At 45.1% G+C, this 26,022-nt stretch overlaps 1 protein-coding gene across 3 annotated transcripts in view; it reads right to left on the reverse strand.

Moving 5' to 3' along the window:
* The window catches only part of pawr (PRKC, apoptosis, WT1, regulator), a 181,467-nt gene that overhangs the window by 23,496 nt on the left and 131,949 nt on the right, over positions 1 to 26,022 (reverse strand). For all 3 annotated transcript variants that reach the window (XM_063058425.1, XM_063058424.1, XM_063058426.1), the window contains exon 4: positions 5,707 to 5,738. In XM_063058425.1, coding sequence (XP_062914495.1) covers positions 5,707 to 5,738 — 32 coding nt within the window. The remainder of the gene's footprint in view (positions 1 to 5,706; positions 5,739 to 26,022) is intronic.

Raw genomic sequence — 26,022 nt, forward strand, 5'->3', positions numbered from 1 at the left:
CCACTTCCTCAGCACCTTTACCAATTTGGTTCACCCAATCTACATGTAGATTGAAGTCACCCATTATAATAGTAATAGAACCATAAATAGTTAAATAGTAATATGTAAATTATGCCAGTAAATTATGAAATAAGTCCAGGACCAGCCTATTGGCTCAGGATGTCTGACACTCCAAGGGAGGAGTTGTAAAGTTTGATGGCCACAAGCAGGAATGACTTCCTATGAAGCTCTGTGCTGCAGCTCGGTGGAATGAGTCTCTGGCTGAATGTACTCCTGTGCCCACCCAGCACACTATGTAGTGGATGGGAAACATTGACCAAGATGGCATGCAACTTAGACAGCATCCTCTTTTCAGACGCCACCGTGAGAGAGTCCAGTTCCATCCCCACAACATCACTAACCTTACGAATGAGTTTGTTGATTCTGTTGGTGTCTGCTACCCTCAGCCTGCTGCCCCAGCACACAACAGCAAACATGATAGCACTGGCCACCACAGACCCGTAGAACATCCTCAGCATCGTCCGGCAGATGTTAGCCACTTGGCCATACTGTACGATCCCTTCTTGAGCTTTCTGCTCTGTTGATTCTGCTGTCATTCTTAACTTTTCTTATTCTCACTTTCCCTTTATCTCCATCCTTATGTTTCCAGTTCGTCCCCTCCCCCCCCCCACTACTTAGTTTAAACACACCCGTGTTGCAGAGGCAAACCTGCCTGCCAGAATGCTGGTGCCCCGCTTATTAAGGTGCAACCCGTCCCTTTTGTACAATTCATCCTTACCCCGAAACATACCCCAGTGGTCCAAGAATGTAAATCCTTGATTCCTGCACCAGTTCCTCAGCCACACACTCAGATCCATTATCTCCCTGTTCTTGACCACTCCAGCACAGGGAACTGGAAGCAAACCAGAGATAACCGCCCTGGAAATCCTTCTACCGAGTTCTCTGAAGTTGCGCTGTAGAATGTCTTTCCTCTTCTTCCCCACGTCATTTGTGCTGACATGCACCACCACTTCCGGATGTTCACCTTCACTCTTGAGGATTCCCTGCAATTGGTCTGTGACATCCTGGATCCCGGCACCAGGGAGGCAGCACACCATCCTTAAATCTCGCCTGTTGCCACAAAAACCCCTTTCTGTACCTCTCACTATGGAGTCCCCTACTACCACAGCTCTGCCTGACGTCTGTCTCCTTGGCTTTGCCTCAGCGCCAATTGTTGACTTGCAGACCCGTCCGCCTCTCAGACTGGCACTGTCTTCTGTCCCGACAGCTTCCAAGAGGGAGAACCTGTTTACGAGAGGCACATCTCCCGGGGTCTCCTGTACTTCAAGCATCCTTTCCTTGCTCATCGTCATCCTCCTACTCTCTTCCTGTATCCTGGGTGTAACAACCTGGGCACTGCATCTCCCCCCGGTGGTTCATCTCCTTCAGCAGTATCCAAAGCGGCATACTTATTTTTGAGGGGAATGGTCACAGGGGTATTCTGCGCTGGCAGCCCATTTTCTTTCCCTCTCCTGACAGTCACCCATGTACCTGCCTCCTGCAACCTAGGGGGTGATTACCTCCCTGTAGCTCCTGTCTATCACCTCCTCATTTTCTAGCATGAGGCAAAAATCAGCAAGGGGAACAACGACTGGCTTTCGCTGTGCTGGTATTCTCATAGTCACAGACTGGTACACCACTACTTTGTGCCTATTCTTACCTTCACTGATGTGTGGCACAGGTAGCAATCCAGAGATGAATCTGCCTAGTCCCATCAACATGCACCTGGGCCTCCGTATACCTTCCCATCCATGTACATATCCAAACTTCTAGCTGTTAAAATCGAACCCACATCCACCACTTTGGCTGGCAGCTCATTTCAGACTCCCACCACCCTGAGTTGAAATAGTACACCCTCATGTTCCCCTTAAATTTTCCACCTTTCACCCTTAACCCATGACTGTAGTTACACCAGAAAATAAACCAGAAATGATCTCCTTCAGAATTACAGAACAGACTCTGTATTCTTAAAAAGATGCTGATCTCAGAGTTATTCAGCATGGAAACAGATGCCTTGGTCCAACTTGTCCATGCCAACGAAGATGTCTATCCTTTAGCCTGTGCTTGGCCAATGTCCCCCGAGGCTTTTACTATCTATGTTGTTGTTCCTTTCCACGCCTTGTGCCACATCAGGCAGCAACCTCGCTATTTCTTTGGCATTTTTGTCTGTTTTTTACGAGGCCGAGTTGTCAGCTTGACGGTCAACCCAGCACAGATGGAAAGGCTGCAAGGAGCTGGCAGGATTCGAACCCGGGACCACTTGCCTCAAAGTCCTGTGTGGATGCCACTGCACCACTGGCGGGCATTTTACTGTCCATGTATCTGTTCAAATGTGTTTTTAAAGATTATAATTATAATCCCAGATCATGGATGAGTGTAGCGGTTATCAAAATGCTATCACAGCGCAAGCAACTCTAGTTCGGTTTCTGCCGCTGTCTGCAGGAAGCTTGTATGTTCTCTCCATGACCACATGGGTTTCCTCTGGGTGCTCTGGTTTCATCCCTTATTATTTGGGCAAGTAGATTAATTGGTCACATGGGTGTAATTGGGCAGAAAGTGGGGACAGAGGTAGTAGACAGGTTGGTGAAAAAGGCATTTTGCATGCTGACCTTCATCAGGAAGGGCACCGAGTATAAAAGTTGGGAGCTCATGGTGCAGTTGTACAGGTCAATGGTGAGGTCATACTTGGAGTACTGTGTTCAGTGTTGGTCACTCTGTTATAGGAAAGAATTACAAGGATGTTGCCAGGAGTTGCAGCGAGAGTTTAGACAAGCTAGAACGTTATTCCATAGAGCGTAAGAGACTTATTGAGGTGTATAAAACTATGAGGGCGTAGATAGGGTGAAAGCACAGTCTTTTCCCCAAGGATGGGCAATGAAGAACTAGAGGGCGTAGGTTTAAAGGTGAGGGGAGAGATTTAAGAGAAACCCGAGGAGCAGATTTTTACACAAAGGGTGGTACCTGCGTAGAATCAGCTGCCAGAGGAAGTGATTGAGGCAGGCACAATAACGATGTTTAAAATGCAGGCAGGTACACGGATTGGAAAGGTTTGCAAGGTTATGAGCCAAATCCTGGCAAATGGAACTAGCCTTGATGGAATGTACTGGTCAGCATGGTTGGGCTGGAGGGCCAGTTTCCATGCTGTATGACTCTCTACCTCCATACTGAACTGATGGTTGGACCAAGAGCATAGGAGAATCAAGGAGAAAAAGGGTGAAACTTTGATTAGGGTGGGAGCTGACCTTTGGTATGGGAAACATGCTGATACATAAAAAATATCAGCAGTGTGGGTCAAACTGAATTTACAATGTTTGACCTAACAACATGAGAACTAAGAGCAGGAGACGGCCATCTGGCCTGTACGGATTCAATAAGATCATGGCTGATTTAGCCGTGAACTCAGTTCCACCTACCTGCCTTTTCCCCAGAACCCTTCATTCCTCTGCTCTGTAACAGCAAAGGCAGTTGCTGTTAAATTGTGGACAAGACGGACAAAGTTACAGAAAAATAATACTAATTTTGATTAGTTATGGTAATGCTCAGAATCAGAATCAGGTTTATTATCACCGGCATGTGACGTGAAATTTGTTAACTTAGCAACAGCAGTTCAATGTAATACATAATCTAGCAGATAGAGAAAAAAATAAAATAAAACAATAAATAAACAAGTAAATCAATTATGTATATTGAATAGATTATTAAAAAATGTGCAAAAACAGAAATACTGTTTATTTTTTAAAAGTGAGCTAGTGTCCAAAGCTTCAAAGTTCATTCAGGAATTGGATGGCAGAGGGGAAGAAGCTGTTCCTGAATCGCTGAGTGTGTGCCTTCAGGCTTCTGTATCTCCTGCTTGATGGTAACAGTGAGAAAAGGGCATGCCCTGGTTGCTGGAGATCTTTAATAATGAACGCTGCCTTTCTGGGACACTGCTCCCTGAAGATGTCCTGGATACTTTGTAGGCTAGTGCCCAAGATGGAGCTGACTAGACTTACAACCTTCTGCAGCTTCTTTCAGTCCTGTGCAGTAGCCCCTCCATACCAGTGATGCAGCCTGTCAGAATGCTCTCCACAGTACAACTATAAAAGTTTTTGAGTGTATTTGTTAACATGACAAATTGCTTCAAACTCCTAATAAAGTATAGCCGCTGTCTTGCCTTCTTTATGACTACATCAATATGCTGGGACCAGGTTAGATCCTCAGAGATCTTGACACCCAGGAACTTGAAGCTGCTCACTCTCTCCACTTCTGATCCCTCTATATAAGGATTGGTATGTGTTCCTTCGTCTTCTAAATTACATGAACATGTTTATTCTAGAATGGTGGTGAATATTGGTAGCTTGGGTTGATGCGTTTGACGTTGTCATTGTGTTCCTGAGAACACAAATGGACAGTACAGAGACATGATTCACTGTCGCTGATCTCGGTACATGAACACCACTTTAACTGGGACACCACGGAATCTCTGGCACAGGCAAACATGAAGCAGGCATGAGAATTTTTAGAAGCGTGGTTTTCTTCCAATAACTCTATAAACACACATACTGAAATAGAACCCCTAAGAGCCAAAGAAACATGAACCAATAGAATTCAAAGGTCAACTGAAGGGGTAGCCAATCAGGACGAGGCAAGCAAATCGGGCCTACATAAACGTGAGCACTCCCAAAGAGAAACACCAACATCTGCGCATTGAGGATGCCACTTCGACTGGTGATGAAACGTCTGCAAGCTAACTGCCAAGCGCGAAGAACACCACAACATCAAATACTTTATTCTGTTTCAAAGCCATTTTGTTCGGCCAACTAAATGATTCAATTTATTTTTAATTACCCATTGCTTTGTGCACTGTGTTGACTGCTTCACTCTGAGGAGATTCCTGGTTTGGTTTATGGAGTCTGCTGGGAAAACGGTGAACAGCCCTAGGGTTAGATGAGATTCAGTCCAGAGACCCTAGGAGGAGAAGGTTCTGGGAATGTCCTAGTGGGAGGGTGAGACTCCTGGAGATGGGGGGGTGGGGGAGGAATGAAAATCCTAGGACCTAGAAATGGGTGGGGGAGGTCAGGAAGATCCAAAAGCCCTGGAATAAGTCAGGGGGAAGGTGGAGAGGGAGCGAAGATCCCGGAAATGGGGGCGGGGGAGTGGAGACAATAATCCAAGGATTTAAGAATGGGCAGAAGGTTGGAGGCAGTGGAGTAAGGAGGATGCAATGATTCCAGAAAGACAAGAGTGGACTCTGGGGGCGGGTGAAAAGGATAGGGAATGAAGATCAAAGGATCTTGGAATAGCCTCGAGAGAAGGGGATAAATGAAGAAACAAGAACCTGGGAATGAGCAGGAGTGGAGAGGCAAGGAAGATCCAAGGACCCCGGAATGGTCAGGATGAAAGGTGGAGGCTCTGGGAGATAGGGATGGAAAGGGAATGAAGATCCAAGGACCTGGAAATAGCTGGGAGGGAAGGGAGGGAAGGGAAGGGAACGAAGGGAGGTGCAAGGACCCAGGAACAGGTAGGAGGAAGATGGAGACACTGGGAACTGTGTAAGAAAAGGGTGGAGGGCCAGGAATGGTCAAACTATTCAGTCAACTATGTTAAAGGTTTGATACTGCAGCACACCTTGATTAAGGCCCGAATTAGCCAACACAACTGGTAGATCAGAAAAACAATATTCCTTACCTTTTCCATCGACTTGTAGTTCTGGAAGTTTCCTAAAACGAGAAACAAAAGGTAAGATTTACTTAATTATCTTAGACACTTTACACTCACTACCCACCCAAAGGCTTGAATTACTTGATCAGTACTACAGCATTTCCATCATAGGTACAACCTTCCCACCATCTCAGGAAGATGACACCCACGATCAGCCCCCCACCATCCATGCTATGCTCTCTTTTTGATGCTGTCATCGGGCAGGAGGACCAGGCAACTGGAGAGTCCACACCTCAAGGTTCAACAACACCTTCTTCCCCACTGCCATCAGGTTCTTGAACCCACCTCGAAAACCTGAACAATACATCGGACTATAATTTTATTTCCTGTCTCTCAGATCGAGACAGTTGCTATGTTTATTTTGTTATTTTATTTTTTTCACTTATAAGTTACATATAATTTATGTTAACTTATATAAGTTTGTTTGACTGAGCACATCTACAAGGAGTGCTGTCACAGGAAAGGAGCATCCATCATCAAGGACCCTCACCACACAGGCCATGCTCTTTCCTTGACGCTGCCATCGGGAGGGAGGTACAAGAGCCTCAGGACCCACACCACCAGGCTCAGGGACATTATGGCTCCTCAACCAGAGGGAAAATTTCACTCAACTTCAACACTGAACTGGTTCCACAATCTATGGACTCACTTTCAAGGACACTTCATCTCAGGTTCTCGATATTTACTGCTTAGTTATTTACTATTTTTCCTTTTTGTATTTGCAGTTTGTTGCTTTTTCCACATTGGTTACCTGTCTTGTTATGAGTGTTGTGTTTTTTTGTACTTACTGTAAATGTCCGCAACAAAATGAATCTCAGGGTTGTATAATGGTGACATACATGTACTTCTGATAATAAATTTACTTTGAACATTGTCTTGTAATGTACTGTGCTGCTGCTACAAAAGAGGCAACTTTCATGGCATTTATTCGCTGGGCACTTATGCCTTTGACAATAAATAGCAATCAACATGTCTGTCCACGGCCTCCACTACTGCCATTATGGGGCCAAACACAGGCTGAGACTGGCACTGTAAAACAATTGCTCGGTAGTAGAGAAGAAGATGCAGATGTTAGAAAATCAGTCATGATTGAATGGCAGAGCAGACTTGATGGACCAAATGGCCTAATTCTGCTCCTACATTTTATGGTCTTATTTTAAAACAATACCCACAATGGATAACCAAGAAAAACTCAGGGTGTAACTGATCTGAGATTTGAAGGATTGAACTCTAATTGAAGTTCCTTCCCAATTTATACAAATGTATAAAACTGTGGATCAGATTACAAGTATTTTAAGACCCCTGATATCTATTACTCAGTGTGCAAAACATCTCACATGAGATTCGAACCCTTAACCTCCTAAACAAAAACATCTGGAGGAGCGTCGTGTGAAGCCAATAATGTTTTACAAGAAAAGGTCAGAAAATGCTCTGTGTTGCCAAGAGAGTTAAAAAGCCATATGGTGCGTTGGCCTTCATTAGTCAGGGGATTAAGTTCAAGAGCCACGAGTTAATGTTGCAGCTCTATAAACCATTTTGACTACACTTGGAGCATTGTGTTCATTCCTGGTCACCACATTACAGGAATAATTGGAAGCTTTAAAGAGGGTGCAGAGGAGACTTACCAAGATGCTGCCTGGATTAGAAAGCATCGCTCAAGAAGAAAGATTGAGCAAGCTAGGCCCTTTCTCTTTGGAATGACAGAGAATGAGCAACAATTTACGAGAGCTGCACAAGATGATAAGATTGATAAGAGACGTAGATAGAGTGGACAGCCAGGGCAGCAATGGCCATTACCAGAGGATATTCTTTTAAGGCAAATAGAGGAAAATTTAGGGGAGATAATAGATGTAGGTTTTTACAGAGAATGGGGGGGGGGGTTCCCTGGAATGCACTGCCAAAGGTGATGACAGAGGCTGATATAATAGGGACATTTAAGATTCAGATTCATTTATTTATCAGATGTGCATTGAAACATTTGCATTAACAATTAGCACAACCTATACGGATAAAATGGGGGCAAAGCCGCAACTGTCACCACACAGTCAAGCGCAGACATAGAAAGCCCACAATGCTCAGCAGAACAACACAGAACACAACACACAACACAGGACACAATATACAATGCAGTACACAACATACAATAAAACAAAAAACAACAACAGCAAAGCAAGCTCCATTCCTCCCTCCCTCACATTGAAGATACTCTTAAATAGGCACCTGGATGAAAGAAAAATGGAGGGTTATGGGCTGTGTAAGAGGGAGGGGTAGATTGATCCTGGAGTAGATCTATAACAGGTCGGCACAACGTCGTGGGCCGAAAGGCCTGTACTGCCCTGTGCTACTTATGTAAACATGAGATTGGCAAAACTAGTGAAAGGTAGCGACGATGATGGCTTCTGGTTTCACAGAAACAAGGTAGGAGGCTCTGTCTAGACTGAGGGGGTCGTAGTTTCAGAAGAATCCACGGTGACAGATGTACTGTGTGGGGACAGTGCACCAGTGATGGAGACAGGATTCAGGTGCGAGTTATACACTCAGCGAGGGAGAGGGTAGGCGGAGGTGGGCAGGTGGGGAAGTCGAGGGAGGGCAAGGGTAAAAGAAAAAGGGGGAGAGAAAAAAGAGGGGAATGGATATAAAAAAGAATCAATAAGTCATTCAAATAGAGTAGGGGCCCTTCAGCCCACTGTGCTTACCTCTTTTAATCTGATACCCCTCTTTTAAAAGATTCGCTTTATTTGTAACATAAACATCAAAACATAGTGAAATGCATCATTTTGCATCTAAAACCAACACAGTACGAGGGTGTGCTGGGGGCAGACTGCAAATGTCACTGTGACTCTGGTGCCAACATGACGCCCTTTCACGCATGATAAGAGGGGACAGAAGAGCGGGTGACAGAGAGAATAGAGAAGTGGGTGACAGGTGGGGAGTGATCAGGGGGTGTTGCTGAGACAGTGGAAAGGGTGGGGCTGGTGAGGGTCACATGGAGAAAGTCAGGCAAGAGCATCTCCAGGTGAGGGACGAGAGAACGGTAGTCTTCTTCAGAGCCACACTTCAGAAGCTGCAATGCCCACCCGAGGCAGCAGGTGAGGACTAGGTAAAGAGTAGCCACAATGCTCATCTCAGCACTCGAGGATATGGTGCTTGAGTCCAGAAGGTACTGGGAAAATTCTTTTTCCAAACAGAGGCAAAGTCAAAGTAAAATTTATTATTAAAGTCCATATATGTTACCACATGCTACTTGGAAATTCATTTTCTTGTAGGAATTTACAGGAAAATCAAAAATACAATAGAATATTTTAGAACTATAAACAAAGACTAAGAAACAACCAATGTGCAAATGAAAAAGTATGCAAATAAGGCGGGTAGAGGGGTACAGAGAGAGTAAATGCAAGCAGGCTTTTTCCACAGAGGTTGGGTGGGGAGGGGTCATGGGTTAAGGGTGAAAGGTGAGTAGTTTAAGGGGAACATGAATAGAATCTCCTTCAGTTAGAGGGTTGTGAGAGTGTGGAATGAGCTGCCAGCACAAGTGGTCCATGTGAGCTCGATTGCAACGCCCAGAAGTTTGGATAGCCACGAGAAGAGTAGGGATATGAAGAGCTATGGTCCCAGTGCGGGTCGTTGGGAGTAGGCAGTTTAAATGGCTGTTCGGCATGAACTGGATGGGACAAAGGGTTTGTTTCTGTGCAGTACTTCTCTATGACTCTATAATTAAATAATACGTACTGAGAACATGAGCTATGGGGTCCTCGAATGTGAGTCCATAGGTTCTGGAATCAGATCAGTGTTAAGTTGAGTGAAGTTATCCACGGCAGTTCAGGAGCCTGATGGTTGTAGGGGAATAACTGTTCTAAAACCTGGTGGTATAGGACCTGTACCTTCTGCCCAATAGTAGTAGTGAGAAGTCAGCATGGTGTAGTTGGTGGGGGTCTTTGATGATGGATGCTGCTTTCTTGTGGCAGTGCTCAATCGTCAATGTGCTCAATGGTGCGAACATTTTACCTGTGGTGGACTGGGCCATATCCACCACTAAGCCACATTCCATACTAAGCCATGATGCAACTAGTTAGGATACTCTCTACTGTGCATCTATTGAAGTTTTTCATGACATGGCGACTCTGCGCAAACTTCTAAGACAGTAGGGGCAGTGTGAACCTACAACTCTCTGCCCAGAAACATTGGGAGAATAGACTTCAACCACAGAGTTAGAAACAACAAGGTAGAATTAGTATCTCACCAAGGATCTTGCCAATTTCTACAGATGTACAGTGAAGAGCACTCTGACTGGTTGCCTTAAACATGTGTTATTGAGGCTCCAGAGCAGGGGATCACAACAGGGTTGTAGACTTGTCAGCCCCATCATGAACATGACCCTCCCCACCATCGAGATTATCTTCAAGAGGCAATTCCTCAAGGTGATGACAACCTTCATCAAGGACCTTCACCATCCAGGAAATGCCTTCTCGTTACTACCATCAGGGAGGAGGTACAGGAGCCTAAAGAACCACACTCAGTGATTCAGGAATTGCTCCTTTCCTTCTGTGGTCAGATTTCTAAATTATCCATGATCACTACCTCATTATTCCTTTTTTATTTATTGCACTTTAAACCATACTGCTGCCACAACAAATTTCAAATCAAACATGAGAGTGATGATAAACCTGGTGCTGATATTATAGTCACAGAGGCATAGATCAGGGCAACAGGCCTTCAGGTAACCAAGAGAGATGCAAACGATGGCAGATACTGGAATCTGGAGCATCACACAACCTGCTGGGGGAACTCAGTGGGTTGAGCAGCATCTGAGGGAGGGAAGGGAAATGTCAACTTTTCAGGTCGAAACCCTGCATCGTGTCCCTGCATCAGACTGTGTTAGCTGTTGACGCATATGACCTATGTTTCAATGTACATTTGACAAATAAAGCTAATCTTTATCTCTTATCTTTAAATAATCCACTGATGATGGAAAAAATCAAAAGCTCAAGGATACGGGGTCACGTGTCTGGGTCAACGTTAATTCTCAATCACCCGTCAAGCAAACATTTCCCACCAGATGTGCATTTAATGCTTCACTGAGCTGAGCTAAATTGGCTCTGACCATTACTAATAACTAAGTTGCTATCTGAAAATCATTTGACTGCCTGAAGACCATAAAACATAGGAGCAGAATTAGGTTGTTCAAATCACCAAGTCTGCTCCTCCATTCAATCAAAGCTGATTTATTATCTCACTCAATCCCATTCTCCTGCCTTCTCCCCGTAACCTTTGACACCTTTGCTGATCAAGAAGCTCAGAGTCATGGAGCACTACAGGTCATTCAGCCCATCTCAGAATCAGGTTTAATATCATTGGCAGAGGTCGCAAAATGTGTTGTTGTGCCACAGTGATCAAGTACAATATGTAAAATATACTATCAATTACAGTAATATATATACAGTGGCATGCAAAAGTTTGGGCACCCATGGTCAAAATTTCTGTCACTGTGAATAGCTAAGTGAGTAGAAGATGAACTGATCTCCAAAAGTCATAAAGTTAAAAAATGAAACATACTTTTCAAGCAAGATTAGTGTATTATTTTTGTTTTGTACAATTTTAGAGTGAAAAAAGGGATGGAGCACCATGCAAAGGTTTGGGCACCTCAAGAGATTTGAGCTCTCAGATAACTTTTACCAAGGTCTCAGACCTTAATTAGCTTGTTAGGGCTATGGCTTGTTCACAGTCATCGTTAGGAAAGGGCAGGTGATGCAAATTTCAAAGCTTTATAAATACCTTGACTCCTCAAACCTTGTCCCAACAATCAGCAGCCTTGGGCTCCTCTAAGCAGCTACCTAGCACTCTGAAAATTAAAATAAATGATGCCCACAAAGCAGGAGAAGGCTATAAGAAGATAGCAAAGCGTTTTCAAGTAGCCGTTTCCTCAGTTCATAATGTAATTAAGAAATGGCAGTTAACAGGAATGGTGGAGATCAAGTCGAAGTCCGGAAGACCAAGAAAACTTTCCAAGAGAACTGCTTGTAAGATTGCTAGAAAGGCAAATCAAAACCCCCGCTTGAACGCAAAAAACCTTCAGGAAGATTTAGCAGACTCTGAAGTGGTGGTGCACTGTTCTACTGTGCAGTAACACTTTCACAAATATGACCTTCATGGAAGAGTCATCAGAAGAAAACCTTTCCTGTGTCCTCACCACAAAATTCAGCATCAGAAGTTTGCAAAGAATCATCTAAACAAGCCTGATGCAATTTGGAAACAAGTCCTGAGGACTGATGAAGTTAAAATAGAACTTTTTAGCCGCAATGAGCAAAGGTATGTTTGGAGAAAAAAGGGTGCAGAATTTCATGAAAAGAACACCTCTCCAACTGTTAAGCACGGGGGTGGATCAATCATGCTTTGGGCTTATGTTGCAGCAGGTGGCAAGGGGAACATTTCACTGGTAGAGGGAAGAATGAATTCAATTAAATACCAGCAAATTCTGGAAGCAAACATCACACAGTCTGTAAAAAAGCTGAAGATGAAAAGAGGATGGCTTCTACAACAGGATAATGATCCTAAACACACCTCAGAATCCACAATGGACTACCTCAAGAGGCGCAAGCTGAAGGTTTTGCCATGGCCCTCACAGTCCCCTGACCTAAACATCATTGAAAATCTGTGGATAGACCTCAAAAGAGCAGTGCACGCAAGATGACCCAAGAATCTCGCAGAACTAGAAGGCTTTTGCAAGGAAGAATGGGCGAAAATCTCCCAAACAAGAATTGAAAGACTCTTAGCTGGCTACAGAAAGCGTTTACAAGCTGTGATACTTGCCAAAGTGGGTGTTACTAAGTACTGACCATGCAGGGTGCCCAAACTTTTGCTTCGGGCCCTTTTCCTTTTTTGTTATTTTGAAACTGTAAAAGATGGAAATAAAAAAGTAATCTTGCTTAAAATATTAAAGAAATGCGTCATCTTTAACTTTATGCTTTTTGGAAATCAGTTCATCTTTTACTCGCTTAGCTATCCACAGTGACAGAAATTTTGATCAAGGGTGCCCAAACTTTTGCATACCACTGTATATGTCACCATATACAACCTTGAGGTTCATTTTCTTGTGGATGTACTTAATAAATCTATAGAATAATAACCATAACAGAATCAATGTTGTCTCTTTTGAAGGCAGTAGTTAACTGGGCCTACACACACCTTGTGGGAACAGGATCAATACTGGCATTAAGCTTTCCAGCACAAGTATTCCTTTGTTCTTGAACTTAATCCCATTCTTCACCAAGTACTCAGAGCAATAGCTGCATTATCAACTTTGCTGGGCCACCACCTCATCTCCCTGTGCCTGTAGGTCACATGCTCAAGGTCCACTCCAAAAACCTTGGACTTTTATCCGTCCAGATGCACCCAGCTCAATGTTATGGGCAATGGACAAAAAACACAATGTGCTGAAAATACTCAGCAGGTCAGGCAGCATCTGTGGAGAGAGAACGAGCTACAGTATAGGCAATGTCATCATGTTGGCTTGGGTTTATTTTATTGTTTGTGTATCATCTAGCCCACATTTTATAACATAGAAGCTTAAAGTACTGGGAACTGCCCTCAGTATCTCACTCTCAGGAAAAATTTCTCTGTTCAACTCATCTTTCCTCTCTTTATGCCAACCATTTCTCCTCTCTGATAATCAACACTGGCGCACCTCAAGGATACATGCTTAGCCCACTGCCCTACTCTACTCTGTACTCATGACTGTGTGGCTAGGAATAGCACAAAGGCCATCTATGAATTCACCAATAACACAGCTGCTGATAGCAGCATCTCAGATGGTGATGAGGTGGTGTTTAGGAGTCAGATAGATTGGCTGGTTGAGTGGTGTCACAACAATCTAAGACCAAGGAATTGATTGTGGTTATCAGGAAAAGGAAGTCAAGAGAACACACACCAGTCTTCATTAAGGGGTCAGCAACAGAAAGAGTGAGCAGCTTCAAGTTTCCAGCTCCTGGGTCTCAACATCTCTGACGATCTATCCTGGGCCCAACATATTGACGCAGTTATAAAAAGAACACACCAGCATTTTGGTATGCCACCAAAGACTCCAGCAAATTTCTACACATGTACCATGGAGAGCATTCTAACTGGTTGAATCACTGTCTGGTATGGATGGACCCCCACCACCTAGAACATGCCATCTGCTCATTGCTACCATCGATGAGGAGGCACAGAAGCTTGAAGACACACACTCAACACGTTAGGAACAACTTCTTCCCTTTCACCATCAGATTTCTCATCAGTGAACCTTACCTCTCTATTTTTGCACTACTTATTTCATCTTTTATATATATCTTTTACTATAATTTATAGTATATTTTATGTATTGTACCATACTGCTGCTACAAAACGACAAATTTCACGTCATGTTGTTATACTAAATCTGATTCTCCATCCCCTTCCAGAACTTTCCTTTTGAGCCTTTGAACCACCTATACCATCTGGCATTTTTGCTGTGTGAACTGAAGTCTCGAAGGTACGGGACAGTTGCAACGTGACATGCACAGGCTGAATCAAGGCGGCAAGGACCGGGCCAAAGAACAAGGAAAAAACACATGTTTGACCACTGGAGCAGACTTAGAGGCAATTTGAAGTGCCAGAACCAAGGAGAGGCAGATTTGAGATGGCCGAGGCCTGGTCCCGATAGTGAGGAACAAGCCAATGTTTGATCGAGTTAAGCACTGGGCCAGATTGGAAAGGTTGGATACAGTCCAAATCAAGGAGGTGGGTTCCAGGCCCAAGAGCATATTGAAACAGCAGGTCCTAGGTCTGAGAGCAGAAAAACAACCTGTTTGGACGATTTAAGCAGTGGGCTAGATTAAAAAGGTGAGTATGGCAGGGATGGGCTGGTGTTGAGTTCGCTGCTTGGCGAGGTTTACTCATCTCTGCGCTGAACTGAGACTGTGGTCTACCACTAACAGACTCTTGGATCAGCTGTGACTGGCTTCATGGCTGTGGACTCACTTTCTGAATGCTATTTGCTTACTGTTATTGTTTGCATGATTTGTTCTTTTTCTGCACATTAGGTGTTTGACTGTCTTTTTTTTTAATAGGTTCCATTGGGTTTCTTGGTTTTGTGGCTGCCTGTAAGGAGACGAATCTCAAGGTTGCATATAGTACACATACTTTGATAATGAGACGGATGGCAGAGCTTAGTGTTGATGGCACCTAATGGTGACTCCTTTGCTTACATCTTTGGAGACAGCTCTATTTCCATCTTTAATATTTCTTTTTTTCCTATTCAGAGTTCTTTTAAAGACCCTGACCTGGAGTTACACACTGACTTCAGTTCTTTGCGGGAATGGGACCCGCTCTCAGAGCCTCACAACTGGCCGCTTTTCGATATACCAAGGACGCGGCCTGAAAGATTAACGCGCCTTCAGGGTACCAGATTTTCATGGCTCTGGAGGCAAGCGGACTCGAGGTCGGTGCCACTGCCTGATGTGTTGTGGGAGTACATGGAAGATTGAAAGCAGTGAGCTGGCTGCTGGCTGTGTGCCCAGAGACCCAAGATCTTTGGGCACAGAGTTCGGAAAAAGCTCGCAACAGACTTTTAACACCATAAATCAGCGAGTTGTTTTGTTATGTCTCCCCTCTCACTGTGAAACAGGGACACCTCTTTTTCCCTTATTAGGGAGAGAGAGAGACAGCCTGTGGTAAGTCAAATTACCACATGAACAAGTAGTCTTTAGGGGCTGTGTCTTTATTGATGCTTTGCTGCATGCTTGAGTGCTCGGTGGGGGTGCTGATGCTTTTTTGCTGGTGGGGGAGGGGGTTCGTTGCTTTGCTGCTGCTTATGCATGAGAGGGGAAGTCGGGGCGGGGGAGGCTTTCGGTTTCTAACATTTAATTGTCATTCTTTCTTTGAGGCACCTCTGTTTTTGTGGATGTTTGCGAAGAAAAAGTATTTCAGGATGTATATTGTATACATTTCTCTGACATTAAATGTACCTATTGAAACCTAAATGTGCATTGAACTTTGAACTTTTCTCCAATGGAAAATCACCTTTTTTCCCCAGTTTGACTTAAAGTAACTGTTTCTTGTTCCTGTTTCTGATGCTGCCCAACCTGCTAAGTGTTTCCTGTATTTTATCTCAGATTTCCATTATGTGTGTTTTTTGTTTGGATTTTCACTGAAGAGATTAAAGATTAACATTATTTGTCATATGTGCATCAGAACATTGAAACATACAGTGAAATGCATTATTTGCAATAATGACCAACATAGACTAAGGATGCGCTGGGGGCAGTCTGCAAGTGCCACCATGCTTCCAGTGCCAACATAGTATGCCCACAACTTATTAACCCTAAACCACATGCCTTTGGAATGCGGGAAGAAACTGGATCACTTGGAGGAAGCTCACATGGTCATGGGGAGAATGTACACTAACTCCTTACAGACAGTGAAAGGAACTGAACCCCGATCTTCTGCTTCAGGCTACAAATGCTAACAGCTATGCTACTGTACCATCCTGGTACTGTGGAATTTGGATCTTGAAGCTCTCCTCCCTGAAGTCTCCCACCTGTGAAGACAAAGTCCCACCTGAAGAAGAGAAAAGAAGTTGTCACTGTGCAGAATGCACCCACTGATCTCTATAAAATAGAACTTACCCCATGTGGTCCTGATGTAGGGTCTCAGCCCAGCACGACGACTGTTTATTCATTTCCATAGATGCCCCCGACCCACTGAGCTCCTTCAGCATTTTGCGTGTTTGACTGTATACTGGTGGATATCTGCCCACCAACCTCTGGCACGGACAGCACATCTGGATATTAATATCATTGACATACTGATGTATCAAAAACTAATCTACTGGTTGTGAAACATCTGGAGGCTACAGAGTACATGATAATCAGTTACGGAACCGCAAGCAATGTTCCCAGAAGAACATGTTTTATGTAATTGATGGAATTATTTTCTTGGAAGCAAGTCGAAATTCTACTGCCTATTCATTTCCATATTAGGAACCAGCTACTTATCCCTGGATTTCATTAGAGCAGGGTGGAATAAATTTCTTTCATTTCAACTGGAACGGGGAACTCAACAGAAAACATTACATGAGGAATGCTTGTGGTGCACACGATTAAATGTACTGTAGGTTTTTAATAATCCATTGCTGGCAAGGCCAGTATTTATTGACCGTCTCAATCCCTGAGCCATGGAACTCAGTGGCCACTTTACTGGATGCAGCCGGCATGGTCTTCTACGACTGCAGCCCATCCACTTCAAGGTTTGACATGTTGTACATTCAGAGATGCTCCTTTGTACACCACAGTTGTAACACATGGTTATTTGAGTTACTGTCGCCTTCCCGTCAGCTTAAGCCAATCTGGCCATTCTTCTCTGACCTCTCTCATTAACAAGGCATTCTTGCCCACAGAAATGTCATTCCTTTACATTTTTTTCTGTTGTTTTTTTTGCACATTCTCTGCAAATTCTAGAGACGGTGTGCACGAAAATCCCAGAAGATGAGAAGTTTCCAAGATGCTCGAGCCAGTCTGTCTGGCACCCACGATCATTCTACGGTCAAAATCAACTAGGTCACATTTCTTCCCCGTTCTGATGGATGGTCTGACAACAACTGAACCTCTTGACCATGTCTGCATGCTTTTATGCACTGAATTGTAGCCACATGATTGGCTGATGAGATACTTGCACTAACAAAAGGGTGTACAGTTGTCACCAGCTCTGGAAGAGTATAGCACAGGAACAGACCCTTCAGCACACAAGGCTAAATTATATCAAATCTCTTCTGCCTGCACATCATCCACATCTCTCTCCATCATACAGACACTTAGATGTCACAACTGTATCTGCTTCCACTATCACCACAGACAGCTCATTCCAGGCACCTACAACTCTCTGTTAAGACAAAACTTGCCAAAAAATCTTCTTTAAACTTCCTTCCTCTCATCTTAAATGCATGAGGGCGGCACGGTGGCGTAGCGATTAGTGTAACCCTTTACAGCAACAGTGATCTGAGTTCAAATCCACCATTTCCTGTAAGGAGTTTGTGAATTCTCCCCGAGACTGCGTGTGTTTCCTCCGGGTAATCCAGATTCCTCCCGCATTCCAAAGGCGTACAGGGTTAAGATTACTAAATTGTGGGCATGCTATGTTGCCACTGTAATCACAGCGACGTTTGCAGGCTGCCCCCCCCCCCAAGCACATCCTCAGACTATGATGGTCCTCAGCACAAAACGACATATAGAAACATAGAAAACCTACAGCACAATACAGGCCCTTCGGCCCACAAAGCTGGGCCGAACATGTCCTTACCTTAGAAATTACCTAGGGTTACCCATAGCCCTCTATTTTTCTGAGATCCATGTACCTATCCAGGAGTCTCTTAAAAGACCCTATCGCATCCACATCCACCACAGTTGCCAGCAGCCCATTCCACGCACCCACCACTCTCTGCGTAGAAATCTTACCCCCGACATCTCCTCTGAGCCTACTTCCAAGCACCTTAAAACTGTGCCCTCTCGTGTTAGCCATTTCAGCCCTGGGAAAAAGCCTCCGACTATCCACACAATCAATGCCTTTCATCACCTTATACACCTCTATCAGGTCACCTCTCATCCTCTGTCATTCCAAGGAGAAAAGGCCGAGTTCACTCAACTGATTCTCATGGGATGCTCCCCAATCCAGGCAACATCCTTGTAAATTTAAATGTTTCAATGTTTTAATATACATGCATCAAATAAAGCTAATCCTTTTTTTAGGATATAACTTATCTACCCTAAGAAAAAGATACCTTATCTATGCCTGTCGTATATTTATACATCTCTATTAGGTCTCCCCCTTAGTCTCTGACATTCCAGAGGAAACAACCCAATTTTTTGAAAAAGGGACCTAGTACTTTCTCGGTTTATATGACAAATAAACTCTTCTTGGGTTTCCAACTGGGTACAGGTAGCGATTATAACCGACGTTTTGATGACAAACTCTGCTACCTTTATCAGGGATGATGCCTGAGCATGTCTAGTCCAGTGATATTTATACCCCTGTAGCCCGTCCCTCCTGATTGGTTAATCCTCATCCAATCAGGTTTCCGCTCTCCCACCTTGTTTATAATTGAATTCCAGTTCTTTCTTAGAGCGAGATCTTTATCTTTGTTAAAATTCTTTTCCTCTGGTTTTATTTCAATAGCTTTCTTCACCAGGTGGTCCTAAAAGCTATTGGCATGGCACAGTAGTTTTGTGCCACTGAAGTCAACCCTATTTCCACTGCAAATGCAGTGTTCTGCTACTGCCGACTTCTCCAGATAAGCCAAACGAATACACCATCTGTAATCCTTGATACAGGTTTCACTGTGCATCCCATCTGCTGCTCGCAATTTTAACCCAATATTTTGTCCAATCTCTCCTTGCCAGGCTAGTACAAAAGACATTGAAGGGCTGATGACATTGATATGAGAGAAAACTATTGCTTACTCAGGAGTATCGGAGCACAGAGTGTGTGGAGGAGACCATGGTCTCGTTGGCAATGTTGGAAAATGAGACCTTACCATGGATGGAGTTCCTGACCTTGGTATGGAAAACAATAATCCAGCCCACCATCCAAGGCCTTTCACTTCTACAGCACTGTCCAGGACCAAGAAACACATCAGCCCCCATGTTACACTGTAGAAGCGCAGTCCCAACAACTAGCAAACACCAGATTAACACACACAAAATGATGGAGGAACTCAGCAGGTCAGGCAGCATCTATGGTGGGGGGAAAAAACGGTCAACATTTTATGCTGAAACCCTTCATCAGGGCTGAAAAGAAGCCAGAATAAGAAAGTGAGGAGGGGGGAGGCCTACAAGCTGGCAAGTGATTGGTGAAACCAGGTGAGGGGAAGGTGGGTGGAGAGCTGGGCTATGAAGCAAGAAGCTGAGAGGTGATAGGTGGAAGAGCAGGTGAGAAGTTGAGGTAAGAGGAGAGCTGGAATGGGGAATGGAAGAGGGAAGGGGAGGGGGGAGAAATTACCAGAAATTAGAGACAGTGATGTTTCATGACTAGATAATATTTTAGTGATTTGTACAGCATGGAGAAAGGCCCCTCAGCCCACACGTGTTCATGCTGCTCAGGATAGGAATTCAAACTAATATCATTCCCCAGCTCGCTGCCCATATCCCTCTGAACTCTGTCGTCCATACACCTGTCCACATACTTCGTAAATATGTTCAATCTACCTAAACTGATTAGCACTGTTTTTTTATTGTAACGTACCAAGATACAGTGAAAAGCTTGGAAGGGGGGAAATGGGCTTGATTTACTGTTGTATTCTGTGTTGTTCTGCTGAGCATTGTGGGCATGCGATATTGGCGGCAGAATGTGTGGCAACACTTCTGGAATGTTCCCAGCACATCCCTAAGGTTGTGGTGGTTGTTAACGCAAATGACGCATTTCACTGTATGTTTCAATGTACACATGACAGATAACTGACTGTGAACCTTGCTGAGCTCTCCGTCCCAGGCAATCCTGAGAAGCAAAGCTGTAAGTATCGGGAACTGGGAAACGTTGACTCAGACCTGAAAACCCGATTGCTTTCAACAGAGTTCTGCTGTAGATGGAAGCTTATATTTACTCAAAAATGCTGTTCAGTACAGATGAGATACTAGAATGATTTCCAGTCTGCACCACTAGGGAGGGCGGAAATACTTCCCAGTTATTAATACATTCTGGTTTTCATCAGTACACAAATCAAAACAGTTAATTCACAACACATGTTAAGCAAGACAGGGATTCAAAGTGTGGATACATACAGAAGCATTCCGATTGGGAGACAGGAGTCAAGACTTAAGACTTCATCTTAAAACAAGAAGCAGCAGGCAAAATCCACAGAAGTTGGACGGGGTGGGGGGGGCCTCAGTGACAGTTTCACAGAGGGACTATGGTTTTCAGTATCAAACTCTATAAAGCTATTCAGACACTTCCATTCAATATTCCATCCAAGTTCAATGGTGAAAGTCTACCAGAACGTACATCACAAAAATAGAAAGCCCAGTGTCAGCCCTCAAGAACATAGAGCACAATATAGGCTCTTAAGCTCACAATGTTACGCCAACCCTTAACCTACCCCACGATCAATCTAATCCTTCCCTCCTACATAGCACTCCATTTTTCTATCATCCATGTGTCTGTCTAGGAGTCTGTTAAATGTCCCTAACGTATCTGCCTCTAACACTACCCCTGGTGGTGTGTTCCATGAATCCACAACTCTGCGTAAAAATATTATCTCTGATGTTCCCCCCCACCATACTTTCCTCCAATCACCTTTAAGCTATGCCCTTCATATTAGCCAATTCTGCCCTGGGAAAAAGGTGCTGGCTATCCACTTGATCTATGCTTCAGAGCCAACTCAATTGGCCAAATGGCCTAATTCTACTTCTATATCTTATGGTCTTATCATCTTGTACACCTCTAATCAAGCTGCATGTTACCCTCCTTCATTCCAAAGAGAAAAGCCCTAGCTTGCTCAATCTAAATTCACTAGATATACTGATAAGATATCCTCTAGAAGATTTCCGTCCCATCTAACTTTTAAACTGAGTTGCTTTAAAATGCCTACAGGTTTAACACAACTAGATGGTAAGATTTCTGGGGACGAACTTTTTATTAACAATAGATGTGTATCTCGTTTGTATGGCCAGTCCCCATATCCGGTTGAGTTGGGAAGGAGTCACTGCTGCTGTCTTCCTGGGAAGGTGTTCCCACTATGGTGTTGCAGAGGAGGTTCAATTATACTGACACCCAGGGTACGCGAGTCGGCGAATCCCATGTTCAAGGATTGGAGTTCAGGTTCCTGGCATTGTTGAGTCCCAGTGTTCAAAACTTGGAGTTCGAGGTCCTTTCATCAGTGAGTCCTGGGGTCCATACCAAGGATCAAAAACTGAAGCTCAATCAGAAGTCTGGAAGTTGAAGGCCGATGGCCAAAATCCTGGGTCTGTGAGTCCACTAGACCAGTGGTCCCCAACTTCCGGGCCGCGAAGAATACAGCAGTGCAGCGATAGCTGGGACGCACCCAGCACATCTTTAAGAAAAAATCCAAAATAAACAAGCTTATTAATTGGGTGCCGCCCGGCACGTAAGTGTTGGCCCAGATCAGAGGTGACGCAATCGGCAATCGCCTCTGATCTGGGCCGACATTTATGTGCCGGGCGGCACCTAATTAATTAGCTTGTTTATTTCTGCTTTTTTCTTAAAGGTGTGCTAGGTGCATTCCGGCTACTGCTGTACTGCTGCATTCTTCGCGGCCCAGAGGTTGGGGACCACTGCACTAGGGAAGTCAGAGGCCCATTGTCCCTGAGCCAACTGGAGGCTGGAGGCCTGTTCTGGGGGTGGAGGACTAACTACATGTGTTGGGAGGAAAGGGGTTGTTTTAATTTTGTTTTGATGTTCTGTTATTCCGCTGAACAGAGTGAGCACACTACATTGCTCTGAAATGTGTGATAAATAAATGAATCTGAATCAGTGAAGGATCAGTAATATTTTTCACAGGCAGGAGAGGGTCCTGCAGGGGTTGATATTCTCACACACCTGGTGTCTTGTTATTGAGGTATAGAGTAATGATCTGTTGGAGAGGCAGAGTGGAGTACACCATCGCCCAACGCTGACTGTATCAATGGCACTGAGCTGGAGATGGTTGAGTGTTTCAAGTTCCTAGGTGTTAAATATCACCAACAAATCATCCTGGTCCTGTCACTATGTGCACTGAGGAAAGACAGACACCAAAATAGAGACGGTGATGAGAGTTCATTCATAATAATTCTACAGGAACACCGGTGGTTCAGGCTTGTGACACCAGGAGGAAGCACCAGGAGACTGCACTACAAAGAGTGGGTTGCTTGAGAAATATACAAGGAACACTAAATGATTAACAACTTTCGATAAACAACAATTAACCAATGCAGGTGCTCTAAAAACCTCAGAGCCCAATGCTCTCTGGCACCCCGCACAGATCCGAAAAGATCATTACAGGTCCAGACATATTAAAGCTATGGCCAAGGAAACTCAAACACTTCTACTTCCTCAGAAGTTAGAAAATTCAGCACATTCCTCACCAATTTGTACAGATACACCATAGAAAGCATCCTAACCAGATGCATCACAGCTTGATATAGCAACTGTTCTACACAAGACCACAAGAAAAGGCACCAGTCCATCACACAAACTTGCCTTCCCTCCATGGACTCTGTCTCCCCTTCCCGATACCTTGGACCCTTCCAATGTGAGTCATTCTCTCTTCACGCTCCCCCGCCCCCCCCCCCCGATTAGGCAGAAGGTTCAAATGCCTGAAGGCGCGTACCACCTGGTTCAAGGACAGCTTCTATCCCACTGTTAGACTCTTGAAGAGGCCTTGTGTAGACAAAGAGATGAACTCTCGATCTCCCAATCTCCCTGTCGTGATGCTTGCACCTTATTGCCTTCCTGCACTGTACTTTCTCTGTAACTGAACATTTTACGCTGCAGTGTTTTATTTGTTGTACTTGTGTATGGAATGATCTGTCTGTGAGCACACGAACTGCAGCTGAGTAACTGTGACCGCTGCAGTGTACTTTGAAAGAGGTACATACAGATGCCACAGTGAGCGGTGGAGGGAAATGACCCAGCGCAGCGGAGATGACATGCAAATGGCTGCAGTATCTGGTACTGGGTGTTGTCAAGATTCATGTGTCTGGTAGGAAGTACAAACTGTGGTGAGGGGATTAAAGGGACCAGCTTTAATACCACTCCCACATCCCCTTGACATTTGCCACACGTACACCAAGACATACAGTGAAATGTATTGCGTGCATCAAAGCAAGCCAGCCAGGATTGTGCTGGGCACTTCTGGCACCAACACAGCGTGTCCACAACTCAATAACCCTAACTCGTGCGTCTTTGGAATGTTCAGAGGGAACTGCAGCAGCCAGAGCAAACCCAAATGATCATGGAGAGAACAGATAAACTCCTTACAGGCAGTGGCGGTAATCGAAGCCCAACCTTACAGCTGCTGCTATAGAGCAATGCTATCGTGCAGCTCTGAGGCCAACTGTAGAGCTCATTTCCAAAGGAAGCTCACTCCCCTGGTTCCCATAAATGTATCTTATCAAAACAAAGCAAGTACCATTTCTCCCCACCGTTCTTCCCCTCCCCCATCTAATGCTGCCTGACCAGCTGAGTGTTTCCATCATTTTTGGTTTTCACTGAGCTCTCTCAGCCATACTCCACCCTTATTTCCAAATCAGATTCAGGTTCATTTATTTATCACAACCACATCGAGACATAACATGAAATGTTATTTGCATCAACGACCAACACAACCCAATCATGTGCTGGGGTCAGCCCACAAGTGTCACCACACATTCCAGCACCAACATAGCGTGTCCACAATGCTCTTCAGCAACAACTTTCCTCCGTCTCACCCCCCCACTCACACACAGTGATTTCCTCCGTCTCACCCCCCGCACTCACACACAGTGATTTCCTCCATCTCACCCCCCGCACTCACACACAGTGATTTCCTCCATCTCACCCCCCGCACTCACACACAGTGATTTCCTCCGTCTCACCCCCCGCACTCACACACAGTGATTTTCCTCCATCTCACCACCCGCACTCACACACAGTGATTTTCCTCCATCTCACCCCCCGCACTCACACAGTGATTTTCCTCCATCTCACCCCCCGCACTCACACACAGTGATTTCCTCCGTCTCACCACCCGCACTCACACACAGTGATTTTCCTCCATCTCACCCCCCGCACTCACACACAGTGATTTTCCTCCGTCTCACCCCCCGCACTCACACACAGTGATTTTCCTCCATTTCACCCCCCCACTCACTCAGTGATTTTCCTCCATCTCACCCCCGCACTCACTCACAGTGATTTTCCTCCATCTCACCACCCACATTCACTCACAGTGATTTTCCTCTATTTCACCCCCTCACTCACTGATTTTCCTCCATCTCACCCCCGCACTCACTCACAGTGATTTTCCTCCGTCTCACCCCCCGCACTCACACACAGTGATTTCCTCCATCTCACCCCCCGCACTCACACACAGTGATTTCCTCCGTCTCACCACCCGCACTCACTCACAGTGATTTTCCTCCGTCTCACCCCCCGTACTCACACACAGTGATTTTCCTCCATCTCACCACCCGCACTCACTCACAGTGATTTTCCTCCATTTCACCCCCCCACTCACTCAGTGATTTTCCTCCATTTCACCCCCCCACTCACTGATTTTCCTCCATCTCACCCCCGCACTCACTCACAGTGATTTTCCTCCGTCTCACCCCCCGCACTCACACACAGTGATTTCCTCCATCTCACCCCCCGCACTCACACACAGTGATTTCCTCCGTCTCACCACCCGCACTCACTCACAGTGATTTTCCTCCGTCTCACCCCCCGTACTCACACACAGTGATTTTCCTCCATCTCACCACCCGCACTCACTCACAGTGATTTTCCTCCATTTCACCCCCCCACTCACTCAGTGATTTTCCTCCATCTCACCCCCGCACTCACTCAGTGATTTTCCTCCATCTCACCCCCGCACTCACTCAGTGATTTTCCTCCATCTCACCCCCCCACTCACTCAATGATTTTCCTTCATCTCACCCCCGCACTCACTCAGTGATTTTCCTCCATCTCACCCCCTCACTCACTCAGTGATTTTCCTCCATCTCACCCCCCCTGCACTCAGCGATTTTCCTCCATCTCACCCGCCCCGCACTCAGTGATTTTCCTCCGTCTCACCCTCCCCCCACTCACACAGTGATTATCCTCCATTTCACCCCCTCACTCAGTGATTTTCCTGCGTCTCACCCCCGCACTCAGTGATTTTCCTCCATCTCACCACCCGCACTCACTCACAGTGATTTTCCTCCATCTCACCCCCCCTGCACTCACTCACAGTGATTTTCCTCCATCTCACCACCCCCACTCACTCAGTGATTTTCCTCCATCTCACCACCCCCACTCACTCAGTGATTTTCCTCCATCTCACCCCCCCACTCACTCAGTGATTTTCCTCCATCTCACCCCCCCCGCACTCAGTGATTTTCCTCCCTCACACCCCCACTCACACTGATTTTCCTCCATCTCATCCCCCCGCACTCAGTCAGTAATTTTCCTGCGTCTCACCCCCCACTCATTGATTTTCCTGTCTCACCCCCCATCACAGTGATTTTCCTCTGTCTAACCCCCCCACTCACACAGTGAGTTTCCTCCATCTCACCCTCCACTCAGTTATTTTCCTCCATCTCACCC

This window comes from Mobula hypostoma, chromosome 9 (genome assembly GCF_963921235.1).
Source record: "Mobula hypostoma chromosome 9, sMobHyp1.1, whole genome shotgun sequence".
Lineage (NCBI taxonomy): Eukaryota > Metazoa > Chordata > Chondrichthyes > Myliobatiformes > Myliobatidae > Mobula > Mobula hypostoma.